Source organism: Chlorocebus sabaeus, chromosome 11, assembly GCF_047675955.1.
Source record: "Chlorocebus sabaeus isolate Y175 chromosome 11, mChlSab1.0.hap1, whole genome shotgun sequence".
NCBI classification, from domain to species: domain Eukaryota; kingdom Metazoa; phylum Chordata; class Mammalia; order Primates; family Cercopithecidae; genus Chlorocebus; species Chlorocebus sabaeus.
In genome coordinates this window covers 108,913,723-108,931,927 of record NC_132914.1, presented here as the reverse complement: position 1 = coordinate 108,931,927, position 18,205 = coordinate 108,913,723, and the positions used below count along the sequence as shown (strand labels likewise).

General features: G+C 50.4%; 1 protein-coding gene across 2 annotated transcripts in view; it reads right to left on the bottom strand.

The window, feature by feature from the left end:
• Nucleotides 1–17,992, bottom strand: part of ALDH2 (aldehyde dehydrogenase 2 family member) — a 43,484-nt gene extending 25,492 nt beyond the window's left edge. The window contains exons 1-4 of one of the 2 annotated variants that reach the window (XM_008004748.3): nucleotides 17,824–17,992; nucleotides 9,650–9,769; nucleotides 2,777–2,881; nucleotides 1,525–1,665 (exon numbers count right to left, since the gene is read on the bottom strand). In XM_008004748.3, coding sequence (XP_008002939.1) covers nucleotides 1,525–1,665; nucleotides 2,777–2,881; nucleotides 9,650–9,769; nucleotides 17,824–17,937 — 480 coding nt within the window. In that variant the 5' untranslated portion in view covers nucleotides 17,938–17,992. The remainder of the gene's footprint in view (nucleotides 1–1,524; nucleotides 1,666–2,776; nucleotides 2,882–9,649; nucleotides 9,770–17,823) is intronic. The other variant, XM_008004749.3, reaches the window with a different exon arrangement.
• Between the last annotated feature and the right edge of the window lie 213 nt (nucleotides 17,993–18,205).

The following is an 18,205-nucleotide window of genomic DNA, read 5'->3' as shown; positions in this document are numbered from 1 at the left end:
GGCAACTGGGCAAAGGGGATGGTACGGAAGGCAGCAGAGCAAAGAGCATCCCAGGCAGGTGCAAGTGCTGATGCTCAAAGAGGCTTAGCCATCAAGCATGGCAGCCCAGGCTCGGAAGCACATGGGAATATGAGGACTGCAGTGCAGCATGACTCAGATGATGGAACTAGAACAGGCTGGGTCATTTTTTTTTTTTTTTTTTTGAGATGGAGTCTCGCTCTGTCGCCCAGGCTGGAGTGCAGTGGCCGGATCTCAGCTCACTGCAAGCTCCGCCTCCCCGGTTCACGCCATTCTCCTGCCTCAGCCTCCCGAGTAGCTGGGACTACAGGCACCCGCCACCTCGTCCGGCTAGTTTTTTGTATTTTTTAGTAGAGACGGGGTTTCACCGTGTTAGCCAGGATAGTCTCGATCTCCTGACCTCGTGATCCACCCATCTCGGCCTCCCAAAGTGCCGGGATTACAGGCTTGAGCCACCGCGCCAGGCCCATTTTTTTTTTCTTTGAGACAGGATCTCACTCTGTTGCTCAGGCTAAAGTGCAATGGTGCTACCACAGCTCACTGCAGCCTGGAACTCCTGGGCTCAAGCAATCCTCCTGCCTCAGCCTCCCAAGTAGCTAGGACTACAGGCATATGCCACCATACCCAGCTAGTTTTTAACTTTTTGTAGAGACAGGATCTCGCCATGTTGAAGGCTGGGTCTTACAGACCATGTTGAGGGTTTTATCCTAAGGACACCGCATACCATGCAGGGCATAAGAGCAGAGTGCCATGTATAATCTGCCTTCTAGAAGGTTCGCCCTGGCTTCTGTGTGCAGAATCAATTGTGGCTGGGAGGAGATTGCCTCCTGGTTTCTTCTCTTCTTGCAGCCAGGGAGAATGCCCATCATGGAAGAGCCCAGGGAGAGGTGTCCATTCCCAGGGGTCTCTCTCCTGGGAAGGCCTCCCTGACACAGCTCTTCTTCCCTCCCCCAGATCCTTCTTGCTTAGCCAAACCCACCACATCAAAGGAGACACTAAGGCCGGGTGTAGTGGTTCACGCCTGTAATCCCAGCACTTTGGGAGGCTGAGGCAGGTGGATCACTTGAGCCCAGGAGTTGGAGACCAGCCTGGCCAACATGGTGAAACCTTGTCTCTACTAAAAATACACAAATTAGCTGGGCATGGTGTCTTGTGCCTGTAATCCCAGCTACTTTGGAGGCTGAGGCAGAAGAATCACTTGAACCCAGGAGGTGGAGGTTGCAGTGAGCCAAGATGTCGCCACTGCACTCCAGCCTAGGAGACAGAGCGAGACTCCATCTCAAAAAAGCAAAACAAAACAAAACAAAAAAAGGAAACACTGAAAGCCTCCTCTGGTTAATACAGAGGTGCCCCCCAAAGGTGTCCATCCTACGCCACTCCCATCAGTCCCATGTCCGATGTGTGGCCCCTGGCTGTTCACAGGATGCTTGGTTCCTGGCTGTTCACAGGATGCTGCGAGCCCATTCGCCATGTGGGATCTGAGGGGGAGAAGGGCTGGGGACTCACCGCCAGGTAGGTCCGGTCCCGCTCGATCAGATCAGCCAGCCGGTTCAGCAGCCGGCCCCTGTGTGATGCGTCCATGCGACGCCAAGGTGAGCCCAGCTGGAAGGCGGCCCGGGCGGCCTTCACTGCCTTGTCCACATCTTCCTGGAAAACACAGGAAAACTCAGGCCTTCTCAGTAATAACCAACTCCGAATACAAACACATCCAGAGGCTCATCAGCACATCGCTGCATAGAAAACCTGCCCCGTAAACAATGCTCCTAGCCTGGCAGAGCCCTGACCAGCACCAGACTTCAGCAACGGGGTTGAATAACACAACCTTCCCCCCTTTCATGAAGTCCTGGTGGGAATGAGAATCCGGACAATTTCTGTATTTTCTTTCTTTCTTTTTTTTTTTTTTTTGAGATGAAGTCTCGCTCTGTCACCCAGGCTAGAGTGTAGTGGCGCAATTTCGGCTCACTGCAACCCCCGCCTCCCGGGTTCAAGCAATTCGCCTACCTCAGCCTCCTGAGTAGCTGGCATTACAGGCAGACGCCACCGCGCCCAGCTAATTTTTATATTTTTAGTAGAGACAGGGTTTCACCATGTTGGTCAGGCTGGTCTCAAACTCCTGACCTCATGATCCACCTGCCTCAGCCTCCCAAAGTGCTGGGACAGGTGTGAGCCACCGCGCCCGGCCTGTATTTTCTTGTTTTTAAATTATTTATTTGTTTCTTTGTTTACTTTAGAGATGATACCTATGTTTCCCCGGGCTGGTCTCAAATTGCTGGGCTCAAGTGATCCTCCCACCTCAGCCTCCCAAAGTGCTGGGATTACAGGCCTGAGCCACCGTGCCCGGCCAAAAACACAAAATACTTTTACTAAGAGTCTAATTTAAAAATTGTAAACCTAATATTATCAGTTTCTGTTGGTTCCTACAGTCTATATAATTCAAGCCTCCACAGGAGCTAGATCTTAGGAGACCCTAATTCTACCCAACAAGGTTTCCATCTCTGACCTTCAACTTCCAGGTCTGGAAAGGAGACACTGTATTAGATATTTGCCAAAATCACTTTCAAGTCTGTAGTTCTGCACTAAGTGAATCAACACCGTTGTCTGCAGGGAAGTTTCTATTGATTAATTTACTTGGAATTTTTCATTGGTATCTGTTACTTGTGAAAGTAATACACATAAATAGTGAAGCTTTCAGCACACAAAAACATACAAAATAGAAAACGAATCCATCCCTCCCCCAAGGTAAGTCACCAGTTCTCACCTTGTCTCCTTCAGCTACCTGGCAGATGACCTCTCCAGTGGACGGATTGACCGTGGGGAATGTTTTCCTGCTGACGGCATTGTGCCATTCATTGTTTATGAAGATCTACAGTGAGAAGGAAAGAAGTTCTCAGGACCAGCTCTCAACCTAATACTGACTACCAGTATTGTAAGGGTAAAACAAAAAACAAAAGAAGAAGCAGCAAATATGAATTAATTTCATAGTGGTGTAGCCTAGAAATGAAAAGCACAGGCCTTGCAGAAAATCTAGGCCAGAATGCCCACTCTGCCAAGTGATTTGGAGTCATTTTTCTTTTCAGTGCCTTGGTTTCTTTGAAAAAATGAAGAGAATGTTACTACTTGTTCTAGTTATCCATTGCTGTATAACATAGCACCCTAAAACTTGGTGGCTTAAAGTGATTTCTTATCTCCCACAATAGGGTCCACTGGTTGGGCTCATCTAGGCAGAGTTCCCTTGTGTGGCTACAGTGTGAGGGCAGCTGGGGCCATAGTTATCCAACTCTGAGGCTGGATGTGCAAGATGGCTTCTGCACTCACTGCTCTGGCACCACGTGGCTACTTGGGCTTCCTGACTGCATGGCTGGCTCAAGCTAGTCCGACTTCCCACATGGCAGCTGGCTTCCCCTGAGACAGTGTTCCTAGAGACCCAGGTGGAAGCTGAACGGCTTCCTAAGATCTAGCTTCAGAAGTCACCTGGCCTCATTTCTGCCACCAAATTTGGTTGGTCAAAGTGAGTCACAGGCTCAGTCCAGAGTCCCAGGTTGAGGAGACAGCCTCCCCTTCTTCCTAGAAGGAATGGCAAACAATTTGCAAACACCTTCACTCCCACACAAATTCATTGTGAGAACTAAATTAGATTATTCTTTTTATTGTTCTTTTTTTTTTTGAGACAGGGTCTCACTCTGTTGCCCAGGCTGGAGTACAGTGGCACAATCACGGCTCCCTGTAGCTGCTTCCTCCCAAGCTCAAGCGATCCTCTTGCCTCAGCCTCCTAAGTAGCTGGGATCACAGGCACATGCCACTATGCCTGGCTAATTTTTGTATTTCTTGGAGAGACGAAGTCCCTCTATGTTCCCCAGGCTGGACTCAAGCGATACTCCCTCCTCAGCCTCCCAAGGTCCTGGGATTGCAGGCGTGAGTCACCACGCCCAGCCTTAGATTATTCTTTCACTAACTCAGCAAATACTTAATGAACACCTGCGATGGGCCAGACACAGTTCTAGGGCTGAGGACACAGTAGAGCCAAAAGCCAACAAAGACCATGCTCTCATGGTGCCCAGAAAATAAAGAGGCAATCAAACACAGAAGACCACCTCAGACTGTACAGATGAAGGCAAAGGGAAGAACAGGATCCAGAGAAGGTGACTAAGGTGTGGGGTGGAGAACTCCAGCCGTGGTGGTAGGGGCAGGCCGCCCTGAGGAGCAGACATTTGACAGAGTCCTGAATGATGAAAAGGAGGGGTCCACAGGAAGAGCCGGAGGACCAGCAGTCCAGGCTGTGGCATAACAAGTGCAAAGGCCCCAGGGCAGGAATAAGTCTGGTAGATTTGAGAAAAAGCAAAGGTGGCCAGAGTTACTGGTGAACCAGAAAGGAAGTGATAAAAAACAGGGTCAGGGAGAAGGGCGGGTCCCAAGACGCCCTCAGTTCTGCCTCTATAATGTAATTCAGACCAGGCCATCACCCAACCAAGCCACATCTGGGGGAAAGACTGCCTTCCTCATGAGGCCAATGTCAGAGAGCTAAAGCCCCTCCATTTGCTCAGAGGAAGGGTCTTTACCTATTACCTAGTCACCTGTTAAAGTACAAGGCTGTGCACGGTGGTCATGTCTATAATCCCAGCACTTTGGGAGGCTGGAGTGGGTGGATCACCTTAGGTCTGGAGTTTGAGACAAGTCTGGCCAACCCGGTGAAATTCCATCTCTACTAAAAATACAAAAAATTATCTAGGCGTGGTGGCAGGCGCCTGTAGTCCCAGCTACTTGGGAGGCTGAGGTAGGAGAATTATGTGAACCTGGGAGGTGGAGGTTGCAGTGAGCGAAGATTACACCATTGCGCTCCAGCCTCGGCAACAAGAGTGAAACTCCGTCTCAAAAAACAAAAATAAAAATAAATACATAAATAAAGTGCCAGAGTTCACCGTCTGCTTTCCAGACACTGGGGGATGGTCTTGGGGAGTACAGAGAAGACATCTCCCAGAAAGCTGTCCCCTTCGGGCTTGGTAAACAAGTATCCTGGCAGAGTCCATGATCACCTTGCCAGTGTTGGGGCAAAGGCTACAGATGACATGAAGGCAAAGACATCTGCCTCTCTGCCTGCCTTCCTTGGGAGACCCTTTGGCCCCAGGATCCCTGCATGTTCTGGCCCTGGCCTAGAACTCCAGTGAGACATCCATGGTCACTCTGGGCCAGAGTCTCGGACCATAAAGAATACCGAGCTGCCAAGCAAAGCCTGGAGCGAGGCTCACAACAGGGCTGGGGAGGGGTGGCCAGGCTCATTGGTCAAAAGCAGACATTTGGCCTGGCACAGTGGCTCATACCTGTAGTCCCAGCATTTTCAGAGGCCAAGGTGTGAGAATTGCTTGAGCTCAGGAATTTGAGACCAACCTGAGTAACATAGTGAGACCTCCATCTCCACAAAAAATGAAAAATTAGCCAAGTGTGGTAGCCTGCGCCTGTAGTCCCAGCTACTTAGGAGGCTGAGATGGAAGGATCACTTGCTTGAAGCTGGGAGGTTGAGGCTGCCGTGAGCCATGATCACACCACTGCCTCCAGCCTGGGTGACAGAGCAAGACCCTGTCTCAAAAAAGAAAACACAAAAAGGAGCAGAGGTTCAAGACAAGAATCTAGGTGGCTGGGTGCAGTGGCTCATGCCTGTAATCCCAACACTTTGGGAGGCCAAGGCGGGAGGATTGCTTGAGCTCAGGAGTTTGAAAACAACATGGGTAACATAGTGAGACTCTCTCTCCACAAAAAATGGAAAATTAGCCAGGCGTGGTTGCATGCCTATAGTCCCAGCTACTCAGGAGACCACTTGAGCCTGGGAGGTTAAGGCTGCAGTGAGCCGTGATTGCACCACTGCACCCCAGCCTGGGTGACAGAAAAAGACTCTTAAAAAAAAAAAAAAGAATCTGGACAAACATGGGCTTTTTTATTTTTTTCCTGAAATGGAGTCTCGCTCTGTCACCCAGGCTGGAGTGCAGTGGTGCAATCTCAGCTCATGGCAAGCTCTGCCTTCCAAGTTCACACCACTCTCCTGCCTCAGCCTCCCGAGTAGCTGGGATTACAGGTGCCTACCACCATGCCCGGATAATTTTTCTGTATTTTTAGTAGAGACGGGGTTTCACCGTATTAGCCAGGATGGTCTCAATCTTCTGACCTCGTGATCTGCCTGTCTTAGCCTCCCAAAGTTCTGGGATTACAGGCGTAAGGGGCCTTTTTTTTTTTTTTTTTTTTGAGACGGAGTCTCGCTCTGTCCCCCAGGCTAGAGTGCGGTGTGCTAGAGTGCGGTGGCGCGATCTCAGCTCACTGCAAGCTCCGCCTCCCGGGGTCCCACCATTCTCCTGCCTCAGCCTCCCAAGTAGCTGGGACTACAGGCGCCCGCCACCGCGCCCGGCTAGTTTTTTTGTATTTTTTAGTAGAGACGGGGTTTCACCGTGTTAGCCAGGATGGTCTCGATCTCCTGACCTCGTGATCCACCCGTCTTGGCCTCCCAAAGTGCTAGGATTACAGGCTTGAGCCACAGCGCCCGGCTTTTTTTTTTTTTAGACAAAGTCTGGCTGTTGTCCCCCAGGCTGGAGTGCAGTGGCGCAATCCCGGCTCACTGCAACCTCTGCCTCTCAGGTTCAAGTGATTCTCCTGCCTCAGCGTCCTGAGTAGCTGGGATTACAGGTGCCTGCTACCATGCCCGGCTAATTTTTGTATTCTAGTAGAGATGGAGTTTCACAATGGTGACCAGGCTGGTCTCGAACTCCTGACCTCAGGCGATCCACTAGCCTCGGCCTCCCAAAGTGCTGGGATTACAGGCATGAGCCACCGCACCTGGCTGAATATGGGCTCTTTTGCTCCTGATTTTGTCACATGGGACAACGACCTCACCCCGTGTCTTTGTTTCCTCATCTGTAGGGTGGGAATCACCCTAGATCCCCCTTTATAAAGCCAAGTGAAGGTCTGAAGTCTCTGCGCCAAGAATGGAGTGAATGCCCAATGCTGTGACGATGGCAGGGTGGTAACAGAGTGCCCCAGGAAGGAGTCGCTCAGGTAAGGGTCTAGCAGGAATCACTTTCCCAGGCTAAATTTGTTCCCCATAATCTCTGGTGGAATCCGCAGCTGCGCACCCACAGGAAAGGCTCTGGCACCGGAGAAGAACCTGGGTAAACATTAACCGGGGTTCTGGAGTCATGCTTGTGTGGTTTCATATTAGTTGGTCAATCATTAATCTTTAGGGAAATGGCACCCTTCTTTCTTTCCACAGGAAGGCTGGGTCGTTTCCAGTGTGGGGACAGGCATGGCAATAAAGAGCTCAGGTTCAAAGTCAGGAGACTGCCAGACCTAAGTTCGAGTTGAACCATGCCGTGCCTGGGCAGCGGGCCCTGGGTGTTCGCTCCCCGACTCTGAGAGTCAGCTCCTCCTCTGGGTGCCTGTGGAGGAGAAGGGAGTTCCTGGGGCTGCCTGCTGGAAGAAGGGGGCTCACGGGCGTGGGGGGCAGGCAGGCAGCCTGCAGCTGTTGGGTGAGCGTCCTTCTTTTCTTCCCCCTGCAGCATAGGCTCAGGGTTCACGCCTCACACGCAACTGCCTTGCAGCAAAGTACTTGGGGTCAGCAGGGTTAGGAGAGTACAGAGAAGCACCAGGCTGGGCTGGGTGGAAGTAGGTCTGGTTGGCCTTGTACTGTCCCCAAGCTTCTCCTTCCTCCCCTACCGAGGGAGGAAGTCCACTTGGCCCTCTGCGTGTCATGGACACGGCTAACATTCACTAGCTACTCCTCAAGCAGTAGCCCCGCACCAGCGGTTCTGTGTACTTGGATTGTTCCCATTTAAACCTCATAGCAAACCTAGGAGGTGAACTTCATCCTCTCCACTTCACAGCAGAGGATGCTGGGCACAGAAGAGTCCAGCCACTTGGCTCTAGGTCACACAGCAGCAAAGGCAGAGCCAGGATTTGAAGGCAGGTCTTTGGGACTCCAAGGCCTGTGTTCTTTCCTCAGTTCTTCCAACTCCAACCTCCAGCCATAGTCCAGGTCTGCCTTCAAGGAGGCTGGAATTCTGATTCCCGAATCTCCATCTTTATGGTTTACTTACTGATTCAACACAGGTTGATTTCAAATTTTGATTCTGAGCCAGGCACAATGGCTCATCCCTGTAATCCCAGCACTTTGGGAGGCCAAGGCAGGTGGATCATTTAAGGTCAGGAGTTCGAGACCAGCCTGGACAACATGGTGAAACCCCGTCTCTACTAAAAATACAAAAATTAGCTGGGCGTGGTGTCACTTGTCTGTAATCCCAGCTACTAGAGAGGCTGAGGCAGGAGAACTGCTTGAACCTGGGAGATGGAGGTTGCAGTGAGCCAAGATGGCACCACTGTACTCCAGCCTGGGCAACAGAGTCTCAAAAAAAAAAATTTTTTTTTAAAATTCTGCATGTTGGAAAAAGCACCAACCTCAAAGCCAAACAGATCTGGGTTTGAATTTTTTTTTTCTTAAATAAAGGCGGGATTTTTTGTACTTTTTGTAGAGATGGACTTTCACCATGTTGGCCAAGCTGGTCCTAAGTGCTCAAGTGATCCTCCTGTCTTGGACCCCCAAAGTGCTGGGATTACAGCCGTGAGCCACCGTGCCCAGCCTGGGTTTGAATTCTGGCTCCATCCCTCACAGATTTGACCCTGCGCAAATCCCTTCACTTCCCAGATGCCTCACCGAATACTTCCGGCGGCCAGATGTGAAGGTTAAATGCATGAATGGGTGTACAGTTCCTAAGCTAGGACCTTGCCCGCAGGGGGTCCTGCAGTGTTCTAGATCTTGCAGCTGTCACAGCCTAAAGATTCTTAGAAGCGAGGGCCAGGTCTATACTCTTTATGTTGTTCCCTGCACCAAAGCTTACTAAATTGTCCTGGATTTTAAACTCTACTTTGCAAAGATCAGGAAGTAGGAAGGGGAGAGGTGGGCCAGTCTGGCTAAAGCCCCACCAGCCCCACCCCTTCCTCACTGGGCTGGCCCCTCTGATTTAGATTAGGATCCTGGAAAGACCACTCCCCGGCATGTTTGCCTTTCAAAGCCCAGAATGTTCTCAGTCACCCTTCACCCTTGAATCAGGCTGCACTTTCAACAACCCACTCTCCCTTCTCCACTGATAAGATAAACCTGGGTCTGCCGAGTAGGACCCTGGACACATCCTCTGGTTTACATTTCCCATTTCCCTTCTCCTAGGGCCAGACTTAGTGGCCTCCCTCCCCAGTGGGGGACTGGGTAGGAACTGTTCTCACACTGAGTCTCTGCCAAAGTTCTGCTTCAAGTGAGGAGCAGCTCTCCTGAATAAACACCAGGGCAGACTCTGGGCCAAATGCTTTATAACCTCCTGACCCGAAACCCAAAACTCGACTTACATAATGCACTTAACCCGTACACTCTTGGGCGGGGTGGATGCTTTATAACCTCCTGACCCAAAACCCGAAGCTCGACTTACATAACACACATAACACTCTTGAGCAGGGTGGGGGTGTCCTAGCTCCCACTTCCTCTTTATAGTTTCTAGAAGCAGAGTGATGTCTGGAGTTGACACTTTCAATCTAGACTGTTGGCAAAACATAAAGATTTTCTATCAAAATACTCTAATTCCTACATATTTTAATAAATACGTCTCACTTTGTTTTGTAAAAGTTGGGATTCATTCACCCACGCGTTCCATAAGCTTTCACTGACAGCCCTGGCCACTCCAGCACTGGAAGTCCAACAGCCAAGTCCCGGCTTCTGGGAGCTGAAGTCCTGGTGAGGAGAGGGCGCGGTAAACACGCAAAACCAAGCAAGTGAGAAGTGGAAGGAGGCTTGGCCAGCTGAGGGGTCAGACGGTGCGCTAAGAGGGGACCTGAAGGGTGACTGCTAGCAAGAGCCTGGGGACAGGAGGAACAGAATGGGCTGATATGGCTGCAGGGTGTAGGTGAGGGTAGAGGGGGCGGGGGGGGGGGGCTCGCAATTCCACCCACTGTGTGCCAGGATCTGCACTTGGTGCTGGGAGGACCCAGGAGACCGGGGAATCGGGACACTGCCGTGTCCTTTCTAAGTGGGGGTAATAGACTAGCTATTTGCTAACTCATTTTTCTCAGTTTCTCTTGGACATTATTCCACAGGCAGCTTTGCCTCATGTTAAGCCACACAGCATTCCTCAACATGGTCAGGCCATGGTTTATTTAACGATTTCCTACAAATGCACTTTTAGGGCAAGTGATCATCATTCCAGCAACAGCTGTGGCGAATCCTTTCCCATGCGTTTTTGCAAACGTGGGGCAGATTACCGTGTAGAAATCAGAACTACTGAGTTAGAGGGTAACAGGATCCCTCTTCACCTTGGATATCTTGTTCTCCATGCCAGGCGAAGACTTAGTGGTGATGGTGGTGGCCGAGGGGCTCAGAAGTTGGGTCAGGGTCAGTACCCAGAGCAGCACAGCTGGACCTTGGGGGCGGAGGCCAGACCAAGGCCAGGAGAGAATGAAATTCCGGCCACCACCCCCAGACCTCAAGACAACGGGTGGTTATCATATGCCCAGGGTCTCCAATGAAAGGCTAAACTGTGTTCATTAGTTCTGATTTAAGGAGGTAGGACACATTCTAGAAAGATTTCAGTTTAAGCTTTGAAGCATGAAAGAACTGGGCATGTTACCTAGGAAATCCCCGTCCCTGGAACACCTTATTTTCCCAGAGTGTACAAGCTAATGGCGGGGTTTTGCAGCCTGGGATCCCAACGGCATGTGCTCTTTCACTTGCTAATCTGCGGTTAGGTAATTAAGTCTGATGGAAAGCAGATGCCATTGCTTGTATTACAAGATCCCAGGGAGTAAAGTCCAAGACAAACATGGAATGCCACATACATTTCCTCTTCCCCACACATCATCCAGAACCCCAGGTTAGTTCGGGATCAAGGTGAGGGGCAGCCATCTCCCCAGGCTTGCTCGTGACGCTTCCGAACAAAGACTAACCGACGCCGGCCCTCCGCCCCACTCCTCCACCCCAGGGCCTTTTTTCACCACTTCAAAGATGGGAGGTTCGATTCTACTCTGGACTGTTTGCCAGACAGGCGCGGTTTCAACTTGTCGTTCTGCTTACAGTTTGGCAACCTCTATCTTGCTGCAATGGACTGTCCCTGGGCCAATTTCACCACTCCCTATGCGTCCCCACATTTCCACTCTTATAAACTACCAGATACTTTGCAATAAGGCACTTTTGAGTAGAAATACTGGGTTCCCATTAAGCAACCCTTTACTTCACTTCTGGAGCATAAAACTGTATACACAGTTTCATAAATGGCAACCACTCATTATTGAATATTTACCCAACAATGATCCTAAGCCAAGGTGCTAGGTGCCAGGAATGCAAAAGTGAACAATACAAACATGGCTCCCCCTCTCTGATTTTAAAATTCTGTTCAATTGTCCCTTAAATGTTTATTAATACATTCTTATGGTCTGATCATCAGTTAGTGAGGTCAAGTTCACACTAAGTTTTAAGTTTGAAAGTGGGCTTCAAATTCTGCCCTGCCCAACCTTCACACAGCATGCCCTTAGTTATACTTAATGTGAACTTGACCTCCCTGAGCCTCAGTTTCCTCACCTGCAAGATGGGACAACATATAAGACATATGGCTTATAGAGTTGCAGGAAGGATGAAGGGTGAAATGCAGGTAGAAGTCCTCAGTAGAGGGCCTGACAGAAAATAGGTGATGAGGCTGGGCGCGGTGGCTCACGCCTGTAATCCCAGCACTTTGGGAGGCCGAGGCAGGTGGATCACGAGGTCAGGAGATCAAGACCATCCTGGTGAACACGGTGAAACCCAGTCTCTACTAAAAATACAAAAAAATTAGCCGGGTGTGGTGGGCGCCTGAAGTCCCAGCTTCTAGTTAGGCTGTGGCAGGAGAATGGCGTGAACCCGGGAGGTGGCAGAGCTTGTAGTGAGCAGAGATCGCGCCACTGCATTCCAGCCTGGGCGACAGAGCGAGACTCCGTCTCCAACAAAAAAAAAAAAAAAAAAAGAAAGAAAGAAAACAGGTGATGAATAATCATGATTACTGGAGCAGGGGATACATACCCATGTCCACAACATGTACATTCTCAACTCAACTTGCCCTCAGGAACACAAACATTATTATAGCCCCATCACCTGAAACTCAAGTGTGTCCTACAGATTCTGGGCAGGCAGGAAGTACCGAATGCCTATTTGTGTTCTCTGATTAAAAAACATGGGCCGGGCATGGTAGCTCATGCCTATAATCCCACTACTTTGGGAGGCCGAGGCAGGCGGATCACGAGGTCAGGAGATCGAGACCATCCTGGCTAACATGATGAAACTCCGTCTCTACTAAAAATACAAAAAAATTAGCCGGGTGTGGTGGCAGACGCCTGTAGTCCCAGCTACTCAGAAGGCTGAGGCAGGAGAATGGCGTGAACCCAGCAGGCGGAGCTTGCAGTGAGCCGAGATCGCATCACTGCACTCCAGCCTGCGCGACAGAGCAAGACTCCATCTAAAAAAAAAACATGTTATTAGAAGCAGAAGTAACCAAGGTGGGGCCCAGTGACACCCCCAGACTCTCTGGGCTGCCTAAATCTATTTCTTTTTTTTCTCTTTTTGAGATGGAGTTTCACTCGTTTCCCAGGCTGGAGTGCAATGGTGTGATCTTAGCTTACCACAATCTCTGCCTCCCGGGTTCAAGCGTTTCTCCTGTCTCAGCCTCCGGGGTAGCTAGGATTACGGGCACATGCCACTATGCTGGCTAATTTTTGTATTTTTTGTAGAGACAGGGTTTCATCATATTGGTCAGGCTAGTCTTGAACTCCTGACCTGAGGTGATCTGCCCGCCTTGGCCTCCCAAAGTGCTGGGATTACAGGCATGAGCCACCACACCCAGCCTGCCTAAATCTATTTCTTTTTGTTGTTGTTTTTTTTTCGAGACGGAGTCTCACTCTGTTGCTAGGCCTCACTCTCTCTCGGCTCACTGCAACCTCTGCCTCTCGGGTTCAAGTGATTCTCATGCCTCAGCCTCCCGAGTAGCTGGGATTACAACCGTGGGCCACCATGCCTAGCTAATTTTTGTATTTTTAGCAGAGACGGGGTTTCACCATGTTGGCCAGGCTGGTCTCAAACTCCTGTGCTCAAGCAATCTGCCGGCCTCAGCCTCTCAAAGTGCTGAGATTACAGGCGTGAGCCACTGTGCCTGCGCAATTTTTAAAGAAATCAAACATTTAAATGAAGCCAGAGTCCCTGTTCATTACTACCCTTATCCTGTCCTGCCTGTCCCCTATCCTGTCTTGCCCACTCAGGCAGTAACCATCCTTACACCAAGGAGAATTTTCCTTCCAGCACATTCTTACATATTTTTTATGGAGATCTGTCTATCTACATGCAATATAAAATTTTGTTTTGTACAGTTTTCATGGTTTCTTATGGTGTAGAGTACTGGACATTTTTCCTCCTTGACATATTCTTTTTGAGATACATTATTTGTACAGGTCCAGCCAATGATTTGTAACTGCTACGTGCAGAGGATTATTCCCTACATTAACTGTAACATAGGTGTTCATCTATTTCCCAATGGAGCTCAAGCTGGCTTATTTCCTAAGCTTTTACTGACATAAAAGAAGTTGCAATGAACATTTCTGCACGGTGCCTATGTAGACTTGCAGGGTTGCCCAGGACGGACTGCAGTGGCAAGATCAAAGCTCACTGAAGCCTCAAACTGCTTGGCTCAAGCAATCCTCCTGCCTCAGCCTCCCAAGTAGCTGGGACTACTGGTGCTCACCACCACATCCAGTTAATTTTTGAAGTTTTTGTAGCGATGGGGTTTTGCTATGTTGCCCAGGCTGGTCTCGAACTCCTGGGGTTAAGCAATCTTCCCACCTTGACCTCCGAAAGTGCTGGGATTACAGCTGTGAGCCACCACACCTAGCCTTAATTGCCTTTCTGTCAGTTCTCTCTTTAATTCAGTGCCTCACACCTGTCATCCCAGCACTTTGGGAGGCCAAGGAGGGAAGACTGCTTGAGCCTAGGCGTTCAATACCCAGCCTGGGCAACATGGCGAAACCCCATCTCTATAAAAAATACAAAAATTAGGCTGGCCACAGTGGCTCACGCCCTAATCCCAGCACTTTGGGAGGCCAAGGCAGGTGGATCACCTGAGGTCAGGAGTTCAAGACCAGCCAGCCTGGCCAACACGGTGAAACCCCATCTCTACTAAGAACACAAAACAATTACCCAGGCATGGTGGTGGGCACCTGTAATCCCAGCTACTCAGGAGGCTGAAGCAGGAGAATCACTTGAACCCAGGAGGTGGAGGTTGCAGTGAGCCAAGATCACACCACTGCACTCCAGCGCGGGCAACAGAGCAAGAGTCTGTCTCAAATAAAAAAATAAAATAAAATAAAATAATAAAATAAAATAAAATAAAATGAAAAATACAAAAATTATCAGGTGTGGTAGGGTATGCCTGTAGTCTCAGCTACTTGGGAGGCTGAAGTAGGAGGGTAACTTGTTGACTGAGCCTGGGAGGTTGAGGCTGCAGTGACCATCACTATACTCCAGCCTGGGCAACAGTGAGAGGCCCTGTCTCAAAACAAAAACAAAAACAGAAAGAGAGAGTAAGAATAAAGATGCAAGTTTTAATTCACCCCAAACTCCCATTCTACTTTACCACAACCTAGCTCACCCCTTCAGGAAACAAATTGCAAATATAACAGCATCCATATCAAATGGAGTTTGATCACCAAGATACTGCAAGTTCACAGCGTCACTATTATCCCAGTTCCTGCTTAAGGCTGCAATCAATATGGAGGTACCAGCTGCCATGAAGCCTCACCCCATTTGGTCCTCCCAGCAACTCGGTGACGCAGATGGAATTTTATCCCCTTTTGTTTTTGAGACGGAGTCTCACTCTGTCACTTAGGCTGGAGTGCAGTGGTATGATCTCGGCTCACTGCAACCTCTGCCTCCCAAGTTCAAGTGATGCTCCTGCCTCAGCCTCCCAAGTAGCTGGGATTACAGGCGCGCCACCATGCCTGGCTTTTTTTTTTTTTTTGAGACGGAGTCTCGCTCTGTTAATTTTTGTATTTTTAATAGAGACAGGGTTTCACTACATTGGCCAGGCTAGTCTCGAACTCCTGACCTCGTGATCCACCCGCCTCAGCCTCCCAAAGTGCTAGGATTACAGGTGTGAGCCACTGCACCCAGTCATTTTACCCCATTTTACAGATGAGGCAGCTGAGGTGCAGAGTCCACTGTTGTACACAACATCCCTCTTTCCTGCTGAGTCGGCATCAAGGCCACACAGCAAACAGCCCAGGGGGCTCTAAGAGGGCCAGTTCCAGCATGGTGCTGCCAAAGTGGAATGCTCTGTAGTCCTTGGAAAGGGTTAAATAAGATCTGAATGTACTCAGAATGATAACCCAGGTACACTGTTCAGTGAGACGGGGAGCTTCAGAATATAAGTGGTTGCATCTCATTTATGTTTAAAAAAAAAAAATTCTGGTGTGCTTGCATTCTCTCTCTCTCTCTTGCTGCAGGCACTTGTAAATGAAAAAATGTCTACAAGAGACACACCTACCTATTCACAGTGCTCTTGGAGGGAGTACAATGGGGTATCCAGAGAGGTTTATTTACTTATTATTTTTTTAAGAGATGGGTTCTTGCTCCATTGCCCAGGCTGGAGTGCAGTGGCACAATCATAGCTCACTGCAGCCTTACATCTAACCTCAAGCGATCTTCCCACTTTGGCATCCCAAAGCGCTGGGATCACAGGCATGAACCACCTTGGCCGACTGTGTCCAGAGAGTTGTCAGTCCTCTGCAATTTTATACAGTGGGCATGTGTTACTTTAATGATCTCAAAAAGTCTGATAAAGAAGAGCAACCACAGGAATTGGCTCCACTCCTCCAGCCTACACCCACAGAGTAAATCTGGAGAACAGGAAGTGTTACCTACAGGCCTGGGTGCCCCTCTGGACCCAGCTGCCTCACCTGCATGTGATGAAGGATAAAGATCTTAATCAGATCCTGTGGCCACAAGGGTTCCTAGTGTGATGGCTGTTCCTTGAGGACGTTTATGAGACAGGGTCTTGCTCTGTTGCTCAGACTAAGTGTAGTGGCCCAATCATAGCTCACTGCAGCCTCAAACTCCTAGGCTCAAGGGATCCTCCCACCTCAGCCTGCCATATAGCTGGGACTATAGGCATGTGCCACCATACCTGACTAATTTACTTTTTTAGTAGAGACTAGAGACAGGGTCTTGCTGTTGCCCAGGCTGGTCTCGAAGTCCTAGGCTCAAGGGATCACCCCAAAATGCTGGGATTTACAGGCATGAGCTACTGCTCCTGGCCTCTGCTAGATCTTTTGATGCTCAAGTCTTCCAAGCATGAACTCCTCAGTTGCACAGGCTGCCAAGGCAGCCACAGCTGCTGCCTTTTTAGCTTGTGTTATACAAAAGACATTTTATTTTATCTTTTTAAAAATTCCCTTGCAAATGACTTTTGTAACATCCCCTAAAATCACACGCATGTGGCTTTACCCATCACCTATATCCAGATTTGCAGCCACACTCAGGGCCAGACCAGCAGGTGTGCTGTTGAAAGCAGCTGGCTAGGAGTCAGCTCTACAGCATCCCAAATCAGCAACAGTCCCAGAGGATCGGTGTTCCCTTTGCTCCCACCCAGAGTCACAACATACCATGGAATGTTCTGGTCAGGGGCTTACTCCTGGAAGTTCAGCTGTGAACCCCAACTATGCCACTGACTTTGGTCTTCAGGTGAGTCACTAAACCTCTCTGTGACTCAGTCTCTTCATCTATAAAATGGAGAATTATAGTCCCTACCTACTGAGGCTGTTGTAAGAATTACCTTAAATTGCAAAACAGGTAGACCCTTAGAACAGTGCCAGGCACAAAGGCTGTGCAGAGAGGACAGGAGCTGTGATTAACTATGAAGTGACCGGTTGATGAGGACCTGTGTGAACCTCACCCTCTGAGCCCCTTACTATTTATAGGAGAAACTTAAGTCAGAGAAAGCAGCCAACATGCACTGGCACAAACAAAACAAACTCTTTCATTACCAGTTTCAACCTCTGTGAAGTCTAGAACTTTGCCCAAACTCAAAGATCAAAATAAAAAATATTCCAAAGTACTACTGATTGAGCAATCAATAAATGGACCACGGGAATCGGTTTTATCCTGGAAAGCTCCTCCTTGGTTTGGTCAAAGCCGGCGTTGCAAGCCGCAGACACCCCTTGGAGTCGGCGCCCTGGGGCCTAAGGTCCTCCAGGATTCCCCACTCCCGGCGATGGAAGCAGTCGAGCGCCCACTGGCATGGCCTCGCCCTTGGCGAACTGGAGAACGCTGGCTGCAAATCACCTCTTTCTTGGTTTTTCCTTTTGAACTTCTTGGATGAGGGCATGAGTCAGGGGGTAAAGGGGATGACTAAGGAAAAGACAGAAAAGTTCCCGCAAAGAGGGACTTGGCCGCGTCTTCTAAGTGGTTGAGGGTAGGGACCCCGCGGAGACCCGAAAGCCAAGGACCGTGGGGGGAACGGAATCCCGAGAGTTGGCGCTGGAAAACAGACCGAGGCTGGGCAAAGACGGAGCGGGGGCCCAAGTCAGGGGAAACGGGACGGGGACTGTCAGAGGTGGCGAAGGGGCTAAAATGCTTGCAGGAGAGGAAGGGGCAGATGTGCTTCCAGCTCAGCCTCTGCAAGTCCCTCGAGCCCCAGATGGGTACACTGAGGCCCACGGCGGCGCGGGGCCTGGGGGAACTTGGGCCGGAGAACAAAGCGCGAGCCGGGCCGGGGGGCTCACCTTGTTGCAGAAGACCTCGGGCTGCTGGTTGGGGGCGGGCACGGCCTGGGTGGCGGCGGCTGACAAGAAGCGGAGGCCCAGGCGGGGCCCGAAGCGGGCGGCAGCACGCAACATGGCAGCAGGCTAGCGGGCTGCGAGCGGACGGAGGGTAGGGCTAGGGGCTCAGGGCCACAGAGCCGACCCCGCTCCCCGCCCCGCGCGACCGCCAATGGGAAGGCGGGGGCGGGCCGGGGGCGGGGCCGCGTCTTCCCATCCTTGGGCTGGGGCGCGCAGCTGCAGCTGATGCAGGCGGAGCGGGTGGCGCTAGGTATCCCCTGCCCTTGGCTGCCTCCCGGCTCGCGCGGCGCCTCCGCACCCGCCACCGCCCTCCACGTGTGCGGGA